Source organism: Bos taurus, chromosome 24 (genome assembly GCF_002263795.3).
Source record: "Bos taurus isolate L1 Dominette 01449 registration number 42190680 breed Hereford chromosome 24, ARS-UCD2.0, whole genome shotgun sequence".
NCBI lineage: Eukaryota > Metazoa > Chordata > Mammalia > Artiodactyla > Bovidae > Bos > Bos taurus.
The window spans coordinates 45,582,229-45,602,903 of NC_037351.1; the positions used below are offsets into that span (position 1 = coordinate 45,582,229).

Below are 20,675 nucleotides of genomic sequence, written 5' to 3' on the forward strand. Positions count from 1 at the left end.
GTCATTAAGACATTTTTGTATACTTCTTCTGTGTATTCTTGCCACCTCTTAATATCTTCTGCTTCTGTTAGGTCCATACCATTTCTGTCCTTTATTGTGCCCATCTTTGCATCAAATGTTCCTTTGGTATCTCTAATTTTCTTCAAGGGATCTCTGCTGCTGCTGCTGCCGCCGCTATGTCGCTTCAGTCGTGTCCGACTCTGTGGGACCCCACAGACGGCAGCCCACCAGGCTCCCCTGTCCCTGGGATTCTCCAGGCAAGAACACTGGAGGGGGTTGCCATTTCCTTCTCCAATGCAGGAAAGTGAAAAGTGAAAGTGAAGTCACTCAGTTGTGTCCAACTCTTAGCGACCCCATGGACTGCAGCCTACCAGGTTCCTCCGTCCATGGGATTTTCCAGGCAAGAGTACTGGAGTGGGTTGCCATTGCCTTCTCCTTATTTCTTTACATTGTTCACTTAAGGCTTTCTTCTCTCTCCTTGCTATTCTTTGAAACTCTGCATTCAAATGGGTATATCTTTCCTTTTCTCCTTTGCCTTTCACTTCTTTTCTCAGCTATTTGTAAGGCCTCCTCAGACAACCATTTTGCCTTTTTATATTTCTTTTTCTTGGGGATGATTTTGATCACCACCTCCTTTATAATGTCACAAACCTCCATCCATAGTTCTTCAGGCACTCTGTTCAGATCTAATCCCTTGAATCTATTTGTCACTTCCACAGTATAATCATAAGGGATTTGATTTAGGTCATACCTAAATGGCCTAATGGTTTTCTCTACTTTCTTCATTTAAGTCTGAATTTGGCAATAGTAGTTCATGATATGAGCCACAGTCAACTCCTGGTCTTGTTTTTGCTGACTGTGTAGAGCTTCTGCATCTTCAGCTGCAAAGAATATTATCAATCTGATTTCAGTGTTTACCATCTGGTGATATCCATGTGTAGAATTGTCTCTTGTGTTGTTAGAAGAGGGTGTTTGTTACGACCAGTGTGTTTTCTTGGCAAAGAAACTGTTCGCTTTTGCCCTGCTTCATTTTGCACTCCAAGGCCAAACTTGTCTCTTACTCCAGGTGTCTCTTGACTTCCTGCTTTTGCATTCCAGTCCCCTATGGTGAAAAGGACATCTTTTTTTGGTGTTTGTTAATTTCTAAAGTTCTTGTAGGTCTTCATAGAACCATTTAACTTCAGCTTCTTTGGCATTAGTGGTTGGGGCAGACTTGGATTACTATGATGTTGAATGGTTTGCCTTGGAAACGAACCGAGATCATTCTGTCCTTTTTGGGATTGCATCCACATACTGCATTTTGGACTCTTTTGTTGATTGTGAGGGCTACTCCATTTTGTCTTAAGATATTCTTGCCCACAGTGGTAGATATAATGGTCATCTGAGTTAAATTCACCCATTCCCGTCCATTTTAGTTCACTGATTCCTAAAATGTCGACATTCACTCCTACCATCTCCTGTTGGGAAATCCAAAGTCGAAAGTGCAGGCCTTCCCACCTTACTTTGGCTCATCCAAGAAGAGTCTAAAAGCAATGGAAATGAAAGCTAAGGAAGAACTCCCTAGCATTCTGATATAAAGTGATTTCTGGAGCAGATGTGGACATGCTCAGGTTACTCTGCCCTCCCTGGCAGCTTGGTTCCCTCTCTGAGGCTCTCCCACCCCCACCCAGGAGCTCAGGTGGTGGGAGCCTTTGCACAGTTTCACGTGCTTTCTCCGACCTGGTCACAAACACATTACAGACCTCGGAGCTCTCCCCAACTTTCTTGGGATCATCTGTCTACTCCAATTCTTAAACCCCAAGTCTTAAGTTCTCTTTGAAACTAGAGCCCTCACCCATTGTGGTGAAACGTCCACCCATTATAAGTTTTCTAATTACATATTTTTCTTTTTGTGATTTCCAGCTGAAAAGACCTGCCAACCAACTTGCCAAAAATGAGACATCTACCACATGTAAATTAAATTTGAATCATTTATTTGCAGAATTATACTTAACCAGTTCTCATTTCATGTCTCATCATTATATAAGAAAAAAAACTCATCCTTTGTACAAGCATGTAAAATGTCAACAATAAGTAAATATTATACATTTAATGACCAAAATAAGCTGTGATTTTTCAAGGACACACTAGGCATGTGGGAAGGAAAAAAGTTGAGCACACTTAAGAAGTATTTGCTGCCACTTGAGGAAATTAAGCCACTGGAAGAAAAATAAATCCTAACCCTCATGCTCAGGAGATATTACATATGTACATTAAAAAATAAAAGTTTTAATGAAAAACATTCCTTAGTGGTTTCATTATCCCAAAATAGTCAGTAGTTTTATTTTTTCAAGTTATTGTTACCAGAAATCAAACCGATTATTTACCACTGAGTCACCAGGGAAACCCTATCTAGACTGAAGGAAGCATCAAGCACAGCCTCCACAGGACACACGATGCATCTATCATGCAGAGGGTCAGTCAGCACGGACCAGGATCATCACAGACCAGAACAAGGTCGGTATTAGCACCTGGCTGGAAGCCAAGAACTTTATCCAGAACCTCCCAGATACAAACGGAGGATCACAGGAGGAGACTTCTTCTTTTTTAAGCAACACACTTACTTTGCCCATTATACTCTCCATTTTGCTTAATAAGACAAAATTAACTGAGCAGAATAGTTTTCAGTTCAAATTTAAATTATATTAATAGTTATCTCAAAGTAAGCTGTAACAGTCCAAAATGTGGGAGATAGTTTTGAAGGGTAAGTGCAAAGCACCTTATTGTCAGACGTATCATGCAGGCCGGTGATGAGACCAGTCTTCAGCAGCAACTGATGATAAACCAAGCTCTGGAGCTTGACTCAGCGACGATTGAATGTGCCAACCAGAGGGCACAGCTGCTGAGCCAATGCTGCCCACATGTCCAGGGGAGCGAGCGCTGCTGCTGGACCCACACTGGTGTTAGGCCAACCCCCAAGGCAGACGCTAGTCTGAGGGCACAAAGCCTGAGGTGGCACACACTCCTGCAGGTGGTGCCAGCTTATGCATGTGGTGCCAGATTATGCATGTGCTCTGGGCACCTCATTTGTCTCACCTGAGTCCTGCCCCTGCTATTCCTGGGTATGTGTGCTCAGTCACTCAGTCGTGTCTGACTTCTTGTGACCCCATGGACTGTAGCCCTCCAGGCTCCTCTGTCCATGGAATTCTCCAGGCAAGAAGGCTGGAGTGGGTTGCCATTTCCTCCTCCAGGGGATCTCCGAACCCAGGGAATGAACCACTGTCTCTTACATCTCCTGCACTGGCAGGCAGGCTCTTTACCACTAGCGCCACCTGAGCTCCTGTATTCCCAGGCATGGCCCCTTGCTAGTAACATGGGCTAATTTGGGTCGCTTTCTGAAGGGCAGCCCTGGCAGACACTGAAGGGAAGAGGACTAACTAAAGGCACTAGGCATTTAGCCTGAAGAAGCCTGAGAATCGCTTCTCAGCCTTTTGGCTAAGATCAAGTGTAGAAGCCTGAGGTGTGGGCAGACGGGCAGGGTCAGAGGGCTGATGAGCTATGAAACTGTCCAAAGGTCTGAAGGACTATCTGTTGTAAAGAGGCAGGAGAATAGCTCCAGCAGAACCATAACCAGTGTCACCAGGAGGCCAGTTTCAGCCCAGTATAAAGCAGAGCTACAAAGAGAGGCTGCCAATGGTCACCTGGGCTTGTCTATGAGGGGCAGGACTAGTGACCACAGGAAGGGGTGAGGGGGAGGCTGGAGGACCAAGCCTGGGATCCTGGCTGAGAGGTGGGGCCAGATGAGCTTCAATGCCCCTGCTGACCTCAAAGGTCATGATTCTATAACATCTGCTTCCTGCTCCAGAAATTAATTTTAGGTTTAAAAATCCAATAGAAAACTGTGTCTCACCTTCACTCAAAAGGAAAAAAAGGACGCAGACACTCTACTGGTATGATGTGGACACACTGCAAGGAAGGAAGCGGGTTGGCACTCGGTTAGAGGCCGGGCTGCTGTGGGGTTCCTGCTTTCTGGACTCGGCTTCCCCCACCTCAAAGAACTGAGAGACTCAGGCAACCCAAGGAGGCAGACGTGACCGGGCCAACAGACTGGTGGTCAAACTCTGAACCAGGAGCTTGAGGAACATGGAGGGTGGTCCGGGTGCCGCCAGGCCGAGCAGATGCGTCCGCAGGACCGACCTCCCTTGGCGTCTGTGCATCCCATTTTCTGCAGAGTGAGCTGGGGGAGCCAGGAGATCTTGGGGTGCAGTGTGCCTCTCTGGCCCACCCCATGGGAACTTCAGAGAGGCAGGTGGAGAAGCACAAGAGGTGCTTTTCAGCAAGCCCAGAAGCTGCCAGGCATCCCAGCCTGAACCAGATGCCACTGCTGGCCACGTGCGGGGAACGTCTGTGCTGTTCACCTTCAACACCGCTCGGCCAGGCAGTTCCTTGGTCTTACTGACTCGGTGTCAATACGCAGCGCCGCTGTCTCTGGAACTGGCCCCGCACTCTCTGGAGGTGACTATTTTGCCGACAAAGGCTCATTATTCCTGAAAGCCAGTGGGCAGACTGGTCTCTTCTTTCCCAGGAGGCTACAACAACGTAGCCACCTTTTGATCTGTCTCAGTGTCGTTACAGTCATTTCTTAGCCCAGAGCCTCTCAGAGGAACCTATGTGTGAGTAAACCTTCCACTATGAAGCATAAAGAGGAAGGACTTTTACCAATCATCTCTGATAATCCAGTTGGTATCCAAGAAAATAGATGAAATCAGGCATAAAAAAATCTTCATCAACTTTAACAACTGAAATACTTTACAAGATAGTGTGATGTCCCTAAAAATCAAATTCTTACCAGCTACAACCAAAGATTGATTTATTTTTTAATAATTTTTACAGAGCAAATACATTATAAATATTATAAATCTTCAAAAATTGAGATTAAACACAATTTTCTTTGAACATATGTACTGTCACTCAAAATTTTCACATTCTAGGATATCAGTAATTACATCTTCCTCAAAGAAAGCAGCACACAGAACATTTCCTGTCATAAAAATCTTTGTTGCCAAATCAGCCATGGAGCAGCCCACAGCTTCTAAAATTTGTCACAAGGAAAGCTCTGAGATGCGTCCCTCGGAGATGGGTACTTGGTGGCCCACAGGACTTGAAGGGTAACAGGGATGGTCTTTACCAGAGCATGTCTGAGGGGCAGAACTGTTCTGTTCAACTAGAGATTCAAAATAAAGAACAGCTCCTACACACTTCTGACTGTTGGGGGAGGCACCCCAAATTGATACTTGGAAGAGATTATCACTAGCTTAACCCATCCCACTGGTAAAAGTTCTCAGTGATTAACACGTTTTTTAGGTAAATATTCTCAGGCTATAGATAACCCGGAAACAAGGCATGGTATGCCGGCTGGACAAACAAAATCAATTTTGAGCCAACAGAATTAGGACTATGATGACAGAAGTCAAAATGTTAATTCCAGGGTGGGGTGAGGGGGCAATACGACAAGAGAAAGAAGATGGCAGTAACATGAGGCAATGCCGTCTGTAGACAAGCTTCGGTGACGAAGGAACTGTTAACAACAGCAGGCACATGCCGATTTAAAAAATGCCAAATTTCAATTAAGTCTCCTGACCTGACCCGGTTTCCACTGACCAGCAGTGTCTCAGCAGGTTTGCCAGCTTCGTTTGAGTTTAAATCTGGAGTGGATAAACAGGCAGGGAACAGAGAATTGAGGTCTCTGTTTCTGTCTCTCTCAACAGCAGGACCTTTAGACATCAAACTTGGGGTCTGGAAAGAGTTGCACATGACATGTCTACAGGGACCAAGTGAGTGATGTGAATGAAGGAGTGGGCCAGGGTAGGACCAAAGGGATCGTACATCTACACTGAACTGCAGAGAGGAAGCCCTGCCTACACGCTCAGCCACGGGGATCAAACAAAACACACCTGTGCATGACTTGCTTCCCACAACTGCCAGCACACACCCCCGATTTAGAGCAAATGGCTTCTCCATGAGGACACATGGCTGGACGGAAGTGGACGTGTCACCACCTCTGCTGTCCGCTTCAACCAGGATCAAGTGGTCACATCTGAGACAGGGACTTTGATTCAGCATTCTTATCTCCCTTCTGAGAGAAATATTTTAAGCTGTGGGGAGTACCTCCCCCTTCTTTGAGAAATGCATACATTTTCAGAGCTTTTGTACTTTGAAGGAACACAACCGGGGTTCAAAAGTGAGGGTTCAACATGATTCCCCAAGCAGTGAGATCTGGCGCAGGAGTCTTGACATTTAAATCAGAGAGGAGAAGAGAAGTGGCGACACACAAAAGCACCCCATCCTGGGGTCTCATGAGATGACGGGTATTCAGGAATCGTGAGTGGTTCTCTACCCAGTAGAACTTAGTAAGTTTCTCTTGTTGGATGAATACAAGTAATACAGAGTCCCTGGAACGTTCTAAGAGCTAAGGAAACACACACATACATATGTGCACATGCACAACAGAATTATCTAGTGCTCACTCACCAACCTGCATCTATGGTCAGCTAACTCATTGGCCAAACGGCAGGTGAAACTGAGCCAAGTTACCTGTGCAACAGCAAAGTTAAATGTAAACATAAATAGCAACAGGTTTATCGAGAGCCTCTGAGTTACTATCGGATGTTGTCCAAATAATGCACTTCTGGATACAGACAGTTCACAAGAAGAGCCAGGAAGCTTTTCCCATCCTGGAGGCAATGGCCAGGATGCTTTATAAATTGTGCAGCCTGAGAAATCTGATCCTGGTATTCAACATACTGCTTACTCGATGTCAAGGATTCAAGAGCATTCAGAGCCTAAAAGACATGGAAGACAAGAGGGTTAACCACACGGATGCAGGTAACACGTTCCCGCAGGTGTAGCGCACCTGCTGCTGTCATCTGGGGCAGCTGGGAGCCTCCCGGGAGGGCTACAGAACTGCAGCCAGGCTTCTTAAAGGCAGGCACTGGTTAGCCGCAAGCGGGAGGAGGCCAGCAGCCTAAGCCTCTCCGGCTTCGGCCGCCTTCCACATTCCTCCTCCTGGCCTGTGCCGCTCCCCAGTCCTTCCCCGCTGTCTTCTTCCTTGTCCTCCTTGCCCCCGTGCCAGCGGTGCAGCACCCCCACCAGCACGTCCTCTGCGTCTCTCCTGGAGCCTCAACCAGAAACCACAGGCTTCGGTTACCCGTGAGACCTGTTTTAATTTCTGTTGGGTTTGTTCTCGGGTTATGAAGTAATGTCATACTAAACCATAACTAGATAAAATTCAGAAGAAACCAGTGGCTAAGTGCTGCTGAGGGTGACTGATAAGATTGCTCCATCAGTCAACAAACACAGCAGACAGACCAAGCTCCTCTGGTTTCCACCCAACAGAAACAGCAATGATATTCCCATGCATCTCTTCAGGAATGAGGAAAAACGTTCTTTACTTCCATAATTTTAATTTTTCGTCCCTTCATACTGGGAGAACAGAAAAAGACTGTATTTAGAAAAAAACCGCAAAAAAAAAAAAAAAATCACAACAATGGTTCCTGGGGAGACGGGGAGCTTGGCCGCCCCTAGATTCTGAACATGAAGCATGAAGTACCCCTCTCACGTAAGGGGACCACTGCACTAGAGGGCACAGGGAGCTCCAATCAGCTGCTCTGTGACAGCCTAGAGGGGTGGGATGGCGGGAGGGGGAGGGGTTCAAGAAGGAGGGGACACAGGTACACCTGTGGCTCATTCATTTTGATGTTTGGCAGAAACCAACACAATACTGTAAAGCAATTATCCTTCGATTAAAAATGAATAAGTGAATAAATAAATAAATAAAAATTAATTTAAAAAAAGATGGAGGGGACATGCATACACCTATGGCTGATTCATGTTTAAAAATGGCAGAAACCAATACAATACTGTAAAGCAACTGTTCTCCAATTAAAAATTTTTAAATAAATCAATAACAACAACAACCAAAAGATGGAATTTGCTTGGCTCAGTAAATAAGGAGGGAGAAGATTTGGAGGTGCGGGGGGGATGGTAAATGAACAAGAAGCTTAGAAATAAGTTACCAAGTGGTTTAAGGCCGAAGTTTTGGGTTGAAAATAAACAATGGAAGGGATTTTGGTACCAAGCTAACAGATGTGTGAACAGAGTTAATCTAAGAACAAGAATCAGTAGGGACAGGCACTCACACTAAGCACAGCTTCCATCTGTCTCTCCCCCACCCCACATACCTCCCTTTCTTTTCTTTTTCTTTTTTAAAGAATAGGCTACTTTGACAGTTTGCCTAAGAGTAATCATTTTATTAAAAGATGAAGTCTTTCAAGTCTGAAAACCCAGATGACAAGCATGTCATCACTGTAAATCTAAAGGAAGGTCAGCAAAGCCTGCCAAGGCCTGGAGGACCTGCCGGCCACTAAAGCAAAGCCACGCCCCAGGTGCTGGTGGGTGCAGGCGAGCAGACTTCCCAAACGCAGCCTGAAATGCATGTCACTGACTTCATGACCGCCCCCTGGGACACTCATCTGCCCACGTGTGATGGCTCTTACATGATGTTAGGGATTCAAACGGTGGCTGTCTAACCAATCTATAACAAAACAGCACGTACTGCATAAATCAGGATACCTGTGAAGAACCTGCTAATTTTTTCACTTGATCTTTGCTCTTACTACTGAGATATCTACTATACATGGCTGACTGAGACATGACAATGCTGCAAAAGACAAGAGCTAAGAGGTCTAAGTGTTTCCTGTGTACAGAGATGGTACTGCAGAGAGGCAAGAGCACAAAGCTGGACCCAGACAGGCCCAGGGAATCCCAGCCCCAGCCCTCTGTGGCTGTGTGATCTGGGACAAATTCCTTAGCCTCTTTCTGTCTGCATTTCCGCATCAACAAAACCAGGATAATGAAAGTTCCTGTTGTTTAGGGTTGTTATGAGAATTAGAAGAGTTAAAACTTTAACTCGTTAACATCAAGCAAGTTAAAACTCACAACGGTGCCTGGCGAGCAATAAGCACTCGAGAACGACAGCTATCGTTTTGTGTTCCGCACCTCAGTACTGTTTACGGGTGAAGCAGTTATGGGATAGGACTGCTGCCAGGTGGCCTTCCACGTTTTTAGAACAAACTGTCATTTTTCACAGCTACCATTTTGTCCATGTCAGACACATGGACAGTGGTCAACCCCCAGACTCACAAAACAGGAACCACTCCCTTGGTTCCCAGCTGGAGTTCAGCTAATGTCTATCGGTCTCAACTGCAGTCTCGTCCTCTGTGCCTGTCCCCAGGCCCAGCGTGTGACACTGGCATACAGTCATATCGTCAGAATCAAATATGACCCTAGGCTGGCTTGCCCGTGATCGTGCTTCTTCTACAAGGGTGGTAACAGCACTCTGGGCAAGTGCCTACAAAAACTGGTTTAAAATCCAAGGCAGGCACATGCGGTGACCATTTTCCAGTAAGCAGAGTCCACAGAGGGCATGCTGTCCTACTGCCAATAATGGTCATCAGGTCCTCACGTGTGAAGACCACAGTTGCCACCTTCCCTCCTCCTGTGGAAAACTTCTAACCCTTAACCATGAAGCTTTTTACTGACCTGCTGAGCTTTCATGCTCAGATATAACTCAGAGCTGGGCTTCAAGCGGATCTGATCCTCGGCAGGAACTTGAACTGAAAGGAAGGCAGCCATGCTTCGGGCAGCCACTCGGAACCTTAGATGTTAGGGAGGAATTACAGGAAGTAAATGACTATTAAAGTAAGCATTTTATAACAAACATCACATTTTCTATTAAAAAAAAATAAGTTAAACACATCTCCAGACCTGCTGCTACTATTAGCCTCCTTGGGAAAATTATAAATATGATCAAGGAATTCTTTATGGTCCTTCCATTACCACCACCCAAACAATGAAAGAGGAAATAAGTACTGGTGCATGCTAACATACGGATAAGCCTTGAAACTTCATTAAGTGAAAGAAGCCAGATGCAAGAGGCCATGTATTGTATATTCCATTTATGTGAGATGTCCACAACAGGATATACATAAAAGTCAGAAAATCCATGAGTGGTTACCAGAGACTTGGGGGAGAGGCGAAAAGAGAGTGATTGCTTAGCAGGTATAGGATTTCCTTCTGGGATGATGAAAATGATCTGGAACAAAACAGTGGTAACGGCTGCAACAATGCTGTGAATGTACTACATACCACTGAACTGCACATTTTTTCATTTTGGCTGTACTGCATGGCATGTGGGATCTCAGCTCCCCAAACAGGGATCGAACCTGTGCTCCCTACAGTGGAAGCAGTCTTAACCACTGGACCCCAACGGGAGTCCCTGTACATTTTAAAAGGGTTACCATGATAAACTATATGTGCCATGCGTTTTACAATTCAAGAGAATCAAATCACACTTAATTTAGTAAAAATCAAATCAAATTTAGCCCTGCTAAATTCTACCATAAACAAAGGAGCATGATGTACACTGGTTTGGACTGGGTGGTTATTCCATAAGAATGCTGATATCAGTCTACGGCCATACCACCCTGAACGTGCCCGATCTCGTCTGATCTCGGAAGCTAAGCAGGGTCGGGCCTGGTTAGTACTTGGATGGGAGAATGCTGATATCAGAATAGTATGGGAATGTTTTTCAAACCAGGTAAGACCTTTAGCAGAAAAACCATGATACAAATAAGTCTTAGAGGATAAAATGGGACGAATGGCAAATTCTTTCTCACCTCAGAATTTTTAGCAACAAAAGCCTGACTTTATTTCTCATTACTCATCCTTCTCATCAGTTAACTTCCACTCATCTTGACTTAATGCTGCTAGACCAAGTCCCTCACAGAACCTGGGTTTCCATGACAAAGCGCTGGCAGTGTAGCAGCTGACCAGGCATTTTAACCTAGCCCTGCACACCATCACTGGCTCAAAGGCAAAAAGCAATGAGTAGTGTGGTCAGGTTACAAGGTCAAAAGACAATGAGATACTGCTAAAAAAAACACTTTGAACATAAAAGTTGTTTTAAAATGGAAAAAAAAACATCCTTTTTAAAATATAAAGATGTAATCAGGCTCTATAGTTTTCTTATTAATCTCCGGAAGGAACCTAGCCCCCAAACAGAAAAGCTACCTAGTACCTCGCCCCCTAGGCAGGCGCAGGTGTCTGAGGCCCACTTACAAGAGCAGCGGCAGATGCCTTCTCACCTGTTGGACAAGGGTGACTTCCGGCCCAGCCCAATTGCCCCGAGAATCCCTGAGCTGAGCCTCTCCTCAGCCAACAGGTTCTGCCGGCCTTGAAGCATAAGCAGGATTCGAATGACAGACTCTGTCAAGACCGAGTCATTCTGCTCCGTCTGAACCAGAGACAGCTGCAGGACTTGGTGCCACCACAGAAACAGCTTTGCTTCTTCCTGCATAGAGCTGAGGAGTTAGGGGGTGTGGGTGGGGAGAATTAATCAGGAAGAGATTCTTTCCACCCTCATTTAACCAGAAGTCCACACGGGAGCTTTCAGTATTAGGGACACTGCGCCCTTTAAAAGCTTAGGCTGACAAGTTACGATGTTAATAAAGTACTGGGACAGTACAGGAGCAGCTGATATTCACTGAGCCTTCTACGTGCTGGTCGCCGTATATGAGCTCGATGTCCTTGCACTCAAGTGAGATAAACGCTGCTACCCCTACCTGCTTAACTGAATCAAAGCTAAAGGTGGTGCTTCAAAAATGCCTGTTTTAGGAAATCAAAAGCCTGCTCAGAAAATCGGTCCATGTAAGGAAAATCTTCCCCAAACAGCCTTGTTTGTTTCTTATGTATCACTTGGGTCTCTGCACTGAAATGGACACTAATCTAAGCCCAAATTTCCGGCTATTCCAACCTGTGGGTTGGCTGTAGCAACTGGAAGATCAGCATACCTCGGATATACCTGTTCCAACCACTTGCTTAAGAGAAGCAGCACTTTCATTTCGTTCCTTAGCGTCTGCTCGCTATTTAGGCATTGAAGCAAGTAGACGTAGAGAGTCAAGTAGCTGCCAAGGGACAGGCACTCCTGCAGAAACTCTTCAATGGTGAGCTCGGGAACCTGAAGGGACACCAGAATGGGGCCCCATCCTAGATTCTGTTTGAGGGAGCCTAAGAAAAGAACACCGAGAGGAGAGAACGGGGTAAGAGCAAGAATCAAACTTCCTAACTACTCTGATGAACCTTTCACTTTAAAATTTAAAAGCTTCATGTCGAGAAAACACCACTCACCTTGGCCTCGGAGGGCCTGACAACGCTTCACGGTTTGGACTGCAAGCCCTCAGGCTAAATGCCTGTGTCCTGGCTGCAAGTTCCAAGGGTTAAGAAGTCAGGCATGTGACTGGCTGCTTTTTCATAAATCCCTCTTTCACCATACTATGACCATTAAAATCACAGACACTGCCTGTCCCAGTCATCTAAGAATTTTAATTTTACCGAATACCATTTTTAAGTATGTTACGAACACTTCAGCTTTTCTGAGGGATATTATTATTACTTTATCCATCATAAGTATTTTTTTAAGCATCAAAGTTTCATTTGACTCCTATCTTAAATACACAAATTCTTAAAAATGTTTCATAAAGGGAAAAAACGAATTTGATTTCAGGAACAAAGAGTAAACAAATTTGGAGCAAGAGGGTTGTCCTGATGCTTCTCAATTCTGGGGGCGGGAACGAGAGTACGGTGGCCTGGTGACAGCACAGAGCCTTCCACGGGGGACACGGGAGCATGGATCCCCGTGTGCTGCAAAGGAGGCAGGGGCAGGTCACAGGAGCCCCTGGCATTCCCACTCCAGCACTCTTCCTCCCCCTCCTGTGAGCACGAAGATGTATATCTGGGCAGCAGTTAAGAGGCACTGCTCTGAGCAGTTCTTAACCAGGCCAAGCTGTTGCCAGAATCTGCAAGTGTACAGGTAGGAAATAAAGACACATCAGGAATGGGCATGGGGGTAAGGGAGAGAACTTCTTCATAATAGTTTAAAATATATGACAAAAAGCAATAAAAGGACCTAAGAAAAATTGTAACAAGTGACAAAATAGAGGAAATTAATACAGTGGATAATTACAAAGATTCTGGTTTATAGCATTTGCTTTTAGGACTATGACTAGGCCTATGACATACACAATTTACCTATCATACAAGGATTGGTCTGACACTGCAAAACCCCTCATTTTAACGAGTCAGAGGTTCCCTTCCTTGAAACAAGATGGTAGCAACATGGGCCAAAGGTTCTCATGCTGACTATAGATCTTCAGGAAGAAAACAAACTATATCCTGAAACATCAACAACATTTACAGAGATATTAGAGTGGTACAATCCTTCAACAGGAAGGGTCTGGAAAAGGTATCTCCTTCAGTGTATGTGCTCAGTCACTCAGTCGTGTCTGACTCTTTGTAATCCCATGGACTATAGCCCATCAGGCTCCTCTGTCCATGGGATTTTCTAGGCAAGAATATTGGGAGTGAGTTGCCATTTCCTACTCCAGGGGATCTTCTCAACCCAGGGATCAAACCTGAGTCTCTTGCAGGCAATTCTTTACTACTGAGCCACCTAATCTTCCCTGGAGAAGCTGGATCAACTGAGAGCCTACTGAGCGTAAGAGGATGCTCTTACCCTCTTTGAAGTAAGCAGTGATGCAGGCTTCCGTCGTCTCGGCCATGTGGCGGACAGAAGCCAGGCTCTGGCAGGCGGCTGTTAACAGAGGCAGCACCACCAGCCCGTGCACTTTTTGCCCAATCCAGGTCCGGATACTGCCTCGGAGGAACTCTGCCGTTGGGACAGTCGCACTGTTCATCATCATCAGGACTTCCATGAAGAGGCTGCTGAGGGCCATGTGGCGGGTCTGGCTGTCCAGGTCTAAAAGGGAACACAAACACATATGTGCCAAAGGCTGCTGCTGTGATGACGTGAACGTGATGAAGGGGACAACAGTGTTTCAAAGCAGCTGCTCTGCAGGGGCCAGAAAGAAAATCCTGGATAGTGCCTAGATTTCACGGATAGGATATGGTACATAAACACTTTGAAGAGCAAAGCAGGAACTCCTGCAAGACCTTAAAACCTTTTTTACCCCCCAATTTTTCCTGATTTTTTTAAAAAATATTTTTTATTGAAGTATAATTGACCTACAATGTTGTATTAATTACTGCCATACAGCAAGTGACTCAGATAAATACACACATAAACACACACACAGATTTTTTCATATTCTTTTCCATTATGGCTACCACATGATATTGAATTTAGTTCCCTGTGCTCTACAGGAGGACCTGTTGTTTATCCATTCTATATATACCAGTTTACATCTGTGAATAGTGACTTTAATCTATCTTTTAATTATGACTCATGGGAACAAAAATGATTCCAATAAGCCTAATAGATTGCAGCCTCTCCCCTTCCCATTCACCATCAACTGAGCCAACAAATATTTCCTTAAAAACCAGAACTGATTCTGATTAAGAAGTTTCTAGTATGCCATTCTTCTGATTAAGATGTTTCTAGAATGCATTCTGCACTCATCTCATACGCTAGCAAAGTAATGCTCAAAATTCTCCAAGCCAGGCTTCTACAGTACATGAACCATGAACTTCCAGATGCTCCAGCTGGATTCAGAAAAGGCAGAGGAACCAGAGATCAAATTGCCAACATCCGTTGGATCATCGAAAAAGTGCGAGAGTTCCAGAAAAACATCTACTCCTGCTTTACTGACTACGCAAAAACCTTTGATTGTGTGGATCACAACAAACTGTGGAAACTTGTTAAAGAGATGGGAATACCGGACTACCTGACCTGCCTCCTGAGAAATCTGTATGCAGGTCAGGAACAGTTAGAACTGGACACAGAACAACAGACTGGTTCCAAATCAGGAAAGTACGTCAAGGCTATTATTGCCACCCTTCTTATCTAACTTATATGCAGAATACATCATGAGAAATGCTGGACTGGATGAAGTACAAGCTGGAATCAAGAGTGCCGGGAGAAATATCAACAACCTCAGATATGCAGATGACACCACACTTATGGCAGAAAGCAAAGAACTAAAGAGCATCTTGACGAAAGTGAAAGAGGATAGTGAAAAAGTTGGCTTAAAGGTCAACATTCAGAAAACTAAGATCATGGCATCTGGTCCCATCACTTCATGGCAAATAGATGGAGAAACAATGGAAACAGTGACAGACTTTATTTTGGGGGGCTCCAAAATCACTGCAGATGGTGACTGCAGCCATGAAATTAAAAGATGCTTGCTCCTTAGTTAGAAAAGTTATGACACACCTAGACAGCATATTAAAAGGCAGAGATATTACTTTGCCAACAAAGGTCCATCAAGTCAAAGCTATGGTTTTTCCAGTAGTCATGTATGGATGTGAGAGTTGGACTATAAAGAAAGCTGAGTGGTAAAGAATTGATGCTTTTGAACTGTGGTGTTGAAGAAGACTCTTGAGAGTCCCTTGGACAGCAAGGAGATCCAACCAGTCCTAAAGGAAATCAGTCCTGAATATTCCTTGGAAGGACTGATGCTGAAGCTGATACTTTGGCCACCTGATGTGAAGAACTAACTCATTTGAAAAGACCCTGATGCTAGGAAAGATTGAAGGCAGGAGGAGAAGGGGACGACAAAAGATGAGGTGGCTGGATGGCATCACTGACTCAATGGACATCAGTGACCTCTGGAAGTTGGTGGACAGGGAGGCTTGGCCTGCTGCAATCCATGGAGTCAGACAAGACTGAGCAACTGAACTGAACTGAGAGTGCCCTTCATTGTTTTGCCTGGCTGTTATTCAATCTTCTGGGTCCAGTTACATAAGACCAACTCTAAATCAATTTCTCCATTATTGTCTGCTAATTTTTCTTTTTTTTCTTTTAACAGTCACTAAGTGTTACTGACTTTCCATGTTATTGCTTTAGCTATATTATCTCATTCCATACTTAAAATATCTATACAATACAGGGACAATTCTTTCTCAATCATGAACCAGTCAGTTGTTCCATACAGGATTCTGACTGTTGCTTCCTAACTGAGAAAGGAGTACAACAAGGTTGTTCGCTGTCACCACGTTTATTTAACTTATATGCTGAGCACATCATGAGACATGCCGGGCTGGATGAGTTATAAGCTGGAATCAAGATTGGCAAGAGAAACACCAAAAATCTCAGATACGCGGATGATACCATGCTAATGGCAGAAAGCGAAGAGGAACTAAATAACTTGATGAGGGTGAAGGAGGAGAGTGAAAAAGCTGGCTTAAAACTAAATATTAAAAAAACTAAGGTCATGGCAGCGGCCCCATCACTTCTCGGCAAAAAGAAGGGGAAAAGGTGGAAGCAGTGACAGATTTCCTCTTCTTGGATTCTAAAATCACTGCAGATAGTGACTGCAGCCATGAAATCAGAAGACAATTGCTTGTTGTCAGGAAAGCGATGACAAACCTAGATAGTGCGTTGAAAAGCAAAGACCTCTCTTTGCTGACAAAGGTCTGTATAGCCAAGGCGATAGTCTTTCCAGTGGGCACGTACGGTTGTGATAGCTGGACCGTAAAGAACGCAGAGCGCTGAAGAATTGATGCCTTCGAACTGTGGTGCTGGAGAAAAGTCTTTCAGAGTCCCTTGGACAGCAAGGAGATCAAACCAGTCATCTTAAAGGAAGTTAACCCCGAATACTCATTGGAAGGACTGAAGCTGAAGCTGAAGCTCCAATATTTTGGTCACCTGATGTGAACAACTGACTCACTAGAAAAGACCCTGATGCTTGGAAAGCTTGAGGACAGTAGGAGAAGAGGGCATCAGTGGATGAGATGGCTGGATGGCATCATTGATGCAATGGACATGAACTTGGGCAAGCTCTGGGAGACGGTGAGGGACAGGCAGGTCTGGTGTGCTGCAGTCCATGGGGTCACAGAGTCGGACACAAATGGCAAGTGAACAACAACAACACAGGAACAATTATTATCCTTTCTATGCAGATGAGGTCACACGTACGTTCAAGGTCACAAAGCCAGGCAGTCACTTCAGAATCTACATTTTAACTACCATTTTAGATACGCTTTGTGATAAATCTATATCACAGATATGTCCAAGAAATTTCAACTGGTTTTTCTGTTCCCCTGTCCAACCAACTCAAATAGTCACACCAGTGTTCTACTAGTATGCTTCCCTAAAAACTACCATTGCCTACTTTCAAATAGTATCTACATAAACAACAACAAAAAAAATGTTTGAGATTCATCTGTGCTGGTGCAATTCTCACTGCTATAGAGCATTTCATTATGTGAATATATAATACTTCATCTTGCCTACTGAACACAGGACTTGTTCCCAGTTTGGCTGCCCTCATATGCACAGGGACATTGTTCATGTTTCCCGTGGCACAAGGAAACATTTCTTTGGCTGCATACCAAGAAGTGAAATTCTGAGCCATGGGATATGCAAACTAGTAGATGATGCCAAATGTTTAAAAATGATGAAATGATTAAACATTCAAACATGTACATGTTTAAAAATGATGAAACATTTAAGACACTGATGAAAGAAAACGAAGACAACACAAACAGATGGAGAGATATACCATGTTTTTGGATTGGAAGAATCAATATTGTGAAAATGACTATACCCAAAGCAATCTACAGATCCAGTGCAACCCCTATCAAACTACCAATGGTATTTTTCACAGAACTGGAACAAATTAATTCCACAATTTGTATGAAAACACAAAAGACTCCAAATAGCCAAAGCAATTTAGAGAAGAAGAATGGAGCTAGAGGAATCAACTTTCCTGACTTCAGACTATATTACAAAGCTACAATCATCAAGACAGTATGGTACTAGTTCAAAAAGAGAAATATACACCAGTGCAACAAGACAGAAAGCCCAGAGATAAATCCACGTGCCTATGGGCACCTTATCTTTGACAAAGGAGGCAAAACTATACAATAGAGAAAAGACAGTCTTTTCAATAAGTGGTGCTGGGAAAACTGGTCAGCAATGTGTAAAAGAATGAAATTAGAACACTTCCTAACACCATACACAAAAACAAACTCAAAATGGATTAAAGACCTAAACGTAAGACCAGAAACTGTAAAACTCTTAGAGGAAAACATAGGCAGAACACTCTTTGACATAAACGACAGCAAGATCATCTATGACACACCTCCTAGAATAATGGAAATAAAAACAAAAATAAACAAATGGGACCTCATTAAACTTAAAAGCTTTTGTACAACAAAGGAAACTATAAGCAAGGTGAAAAGATAATCCTCAGAATGGAAAAAATAATAGCAAATGAAACAACTGACAAAGGATTAATCTCCAAAATACACAGACAGCTCAATACAGAAAAACGAACAACCCAATCAAAAAGTGGGCAGAAGACTTAAATAGACATTTCTCCAAAAAAGACATACAGATGGCTAACAAACACATGAAGAGATGCTCAACATCACTCATTATTAAAGAAATGCAAATCAAAACTACAATGAGTAGAGGGGTGGGATGGGGAAGGAGGTGGAAGGGATGTTGAAATGGGAGGGGACACAGGTAAACCTACGGCTGATTCATGTTGATATTTGGTAGAAGCCAACACAATACTGTAAAGCAATTATCCTGTAATTAAAAATAAATCCATTAAAAAAAAACTACAATGACGTATCATCTCACACCCGTCAGAATGGCTGTTATCAAAAAGAATAAATGCTGGAGAAGGTGTGGAGAAAAGGGAAACCTCCTGCACTGTTGGTGGGAATGCAAATTGATACAGCCACCCTAGAGCACAGTATGGAGATTCCTTAAAAAACCAGGAATAAAACTACCATATGAGCCAGCAATCCCTCTACTGAGCATATACCCTGAGGAAACCATAACTGAAAAAGACACATGTACCCCAATGTTCATTGCAGCACTATTTACAATAATTAGGACATGGAAGCAACCTAGATGTCCACTGACAGGTGAATGGATAAAGCAGCTTTGGTACACATACACAATAGAGTATCACTCAGCTAGAAACACATTTGAGTCTGTTCTAATGAAGTAGATGAACCTAGAGCCTTTTATATGGAGTGAAGTCAGAAAGAGAAAGACAAATACCATATATAAAAGTATATATATATGGAATTTAGAAAGATGGTACTCGTGATCCTATTTGCAGGGCAGCAAAGGAGACGCAGACATAAAGAACAGACTTTTGGACACAGTGAGGGAAGGTGAGGGTGGGATGATTTGAGAGTAGCACTAGAACATATCCATTACCATATGTGAAACAGACAGCCATGGGAATTTGCTGTCTGATGCAGGAAACCCAAAGCCAGTGCTCTGTGACAACCTAAACAGGTGAGGTGGCATGGAGAGGGAGGTGGAAGGGAGGTTCAAGAGGGAGGGGACATATGCATACCCATGGCTGATTCATATTGACGTATGGCAGAAACCATCACAATACTGTGAAGTAATTATCCTCCAATTAAAAATAAAATATTTAAAAATAAAAATGGTTGCACCCACTTACTCTGTACTCAGCAGTATATGAGAGTTATACACATCCTCACCAACACTTAATATTGAAACCTTTTCAATTTTATCTATTCTCAGGGGTGTGATAGAGTATATCATTGAGTTCTTAATTTACATCTCCTTGAATATTAACAAGGTTTAGCATGTTTTCACATGTTTATTTGTTATTTGAATATTCTCTTTTGTAGCATGTCAATTTAAGGGTCTCGTTTATTTTTTTTTCTACTGGGTTGTCTGTTTCTTCCTTATTGTATCCACTGTGACAATCGTAGTCGTATTTAACGTAATTACTGATGTGCATGCTGTGCTAAGTCGTGTCCGATTCTTTGTCACCCTATGGACTGTGGCCCATCAGGCTTCTCTGTCCATGGTATTCTCCAGGCAAGAATACTGGAGTAGGTTGCCCTGCCCTCCTCCAGGGCATGGAAGCCCATCTCTATGTCTCTGGCACTGACAGGTGGGTTCTTTACCACTGGAGCCACCTGGGAAGCCCATCTTACTTACTGTGCGTACATGCTAAGTCGCTTCAGTCGTGCCTGACTCTGTGTGACCCTATGGAGCACAGCCAATCAGATTCCTCTGCCAACGGATTTTCTAGGCATGAATACTGAAGTGAATTGCCATACTCTCTTCCAGAGGATCTTCCCGACCCAGGGATCAAACCCACATCTCTTATGCCTCTCACATTAGCAGGCGGCTTCTTTACCACCTGTGCTACCTGGGAAGCCCATCTTAATTACTATATGCTTCCAATTTGTTCCTCCTATTCTACATTCCTTTTGCTCTCTTTTATTTCTTTTTTTTTAAGGGATTATTTCTTGTTATTCTACTTTTTCTTTAGTTTGGAAGTTAAATATTCATTGTAAATTAAATAACATTTTTGAAGTGGTTATCATACAAATTATATCATGTATTCTTGAAAGTCTGAGGTTAATTGGCTCCCAGACGATGTTAACTCCTATCATCTTCTCAACTGTTGCCATGATACTACAAATCACTAATTAATCTACATGATGTCAGATTTCATTTAGATTTGCCCTTTATATTTACCAGTTTCATCGTTCATTCTTAGTCTCCTATTTATCTTCTCGTTATTATCTCCTTTCTAAATAGATTTTTATTATATTTTATGGTTCTTTTTATAATATCTTAAGCTCAATGTTTAATTAATTTTTAATGTTCT

At 43.5% G+C, this 20,675-nt stretch overlaps 2 protein-coding genes across 5 annotated transcripts in view; one reads left to right on the forward strand and one right to left on the reverse strand.

Moving 5' to 3' along the window:
- The window catches only part of SIGLEC15 (sialic acid binding Ig like lectin 15), a 24,291-nt gene extending 22,012 nt beyond the window's left edge, over nt 1–2,279 (forward strand). Inside the window, exon 7 of the transcript XR_009492664.1 lies at nt 1,903–2,279. The gene's annotated coding sequence lies outside the window, so the exon portion shown is untranslated. The remainder of the gene's footprint in view (nt 1–1,902) is intronic.
- Nucleotides 1,957–20,675, reverse strand: part of EPG5 (ectopic P-granules 5 autophagy tethering factor) — a 132,037-nt gene continuing 113,318 nt past the window's right edge. For 2 of the 4 annotated variants that reach the window (XM_005224332.5, XM_003587790.6), the window contains exons 40-44: nt 13,610–13,852; nt 11,889–12,105; nt 11,184–11,399; nt 9,580–9,694; nt 1,957–6,821 (exon numbers count right to left, since the gene is read on the reverse strand). In XM_005224332.5, coding sequence (XP_005224389.1) covers nt 6,639–6,821; nt 9,580–9,694; nt 11,184–11,399; nt 11,889–12,105; nt 13,610–13,852 — 974 coding nt within the window. In that variant the 3' untranslated portion in view covers nt 1,957–6,638. Of the gene's footprint in view, nt 6,822–9,579; nt 9,695–11,183; nt 11,400–11,888; nt 12,894–13,609; nt 13,853–20,675 lie in introns of those variants that run through there. The other 2 variants (XR_009492740.1, XM_015460139.3) reach the window with 2 other exon arrangements.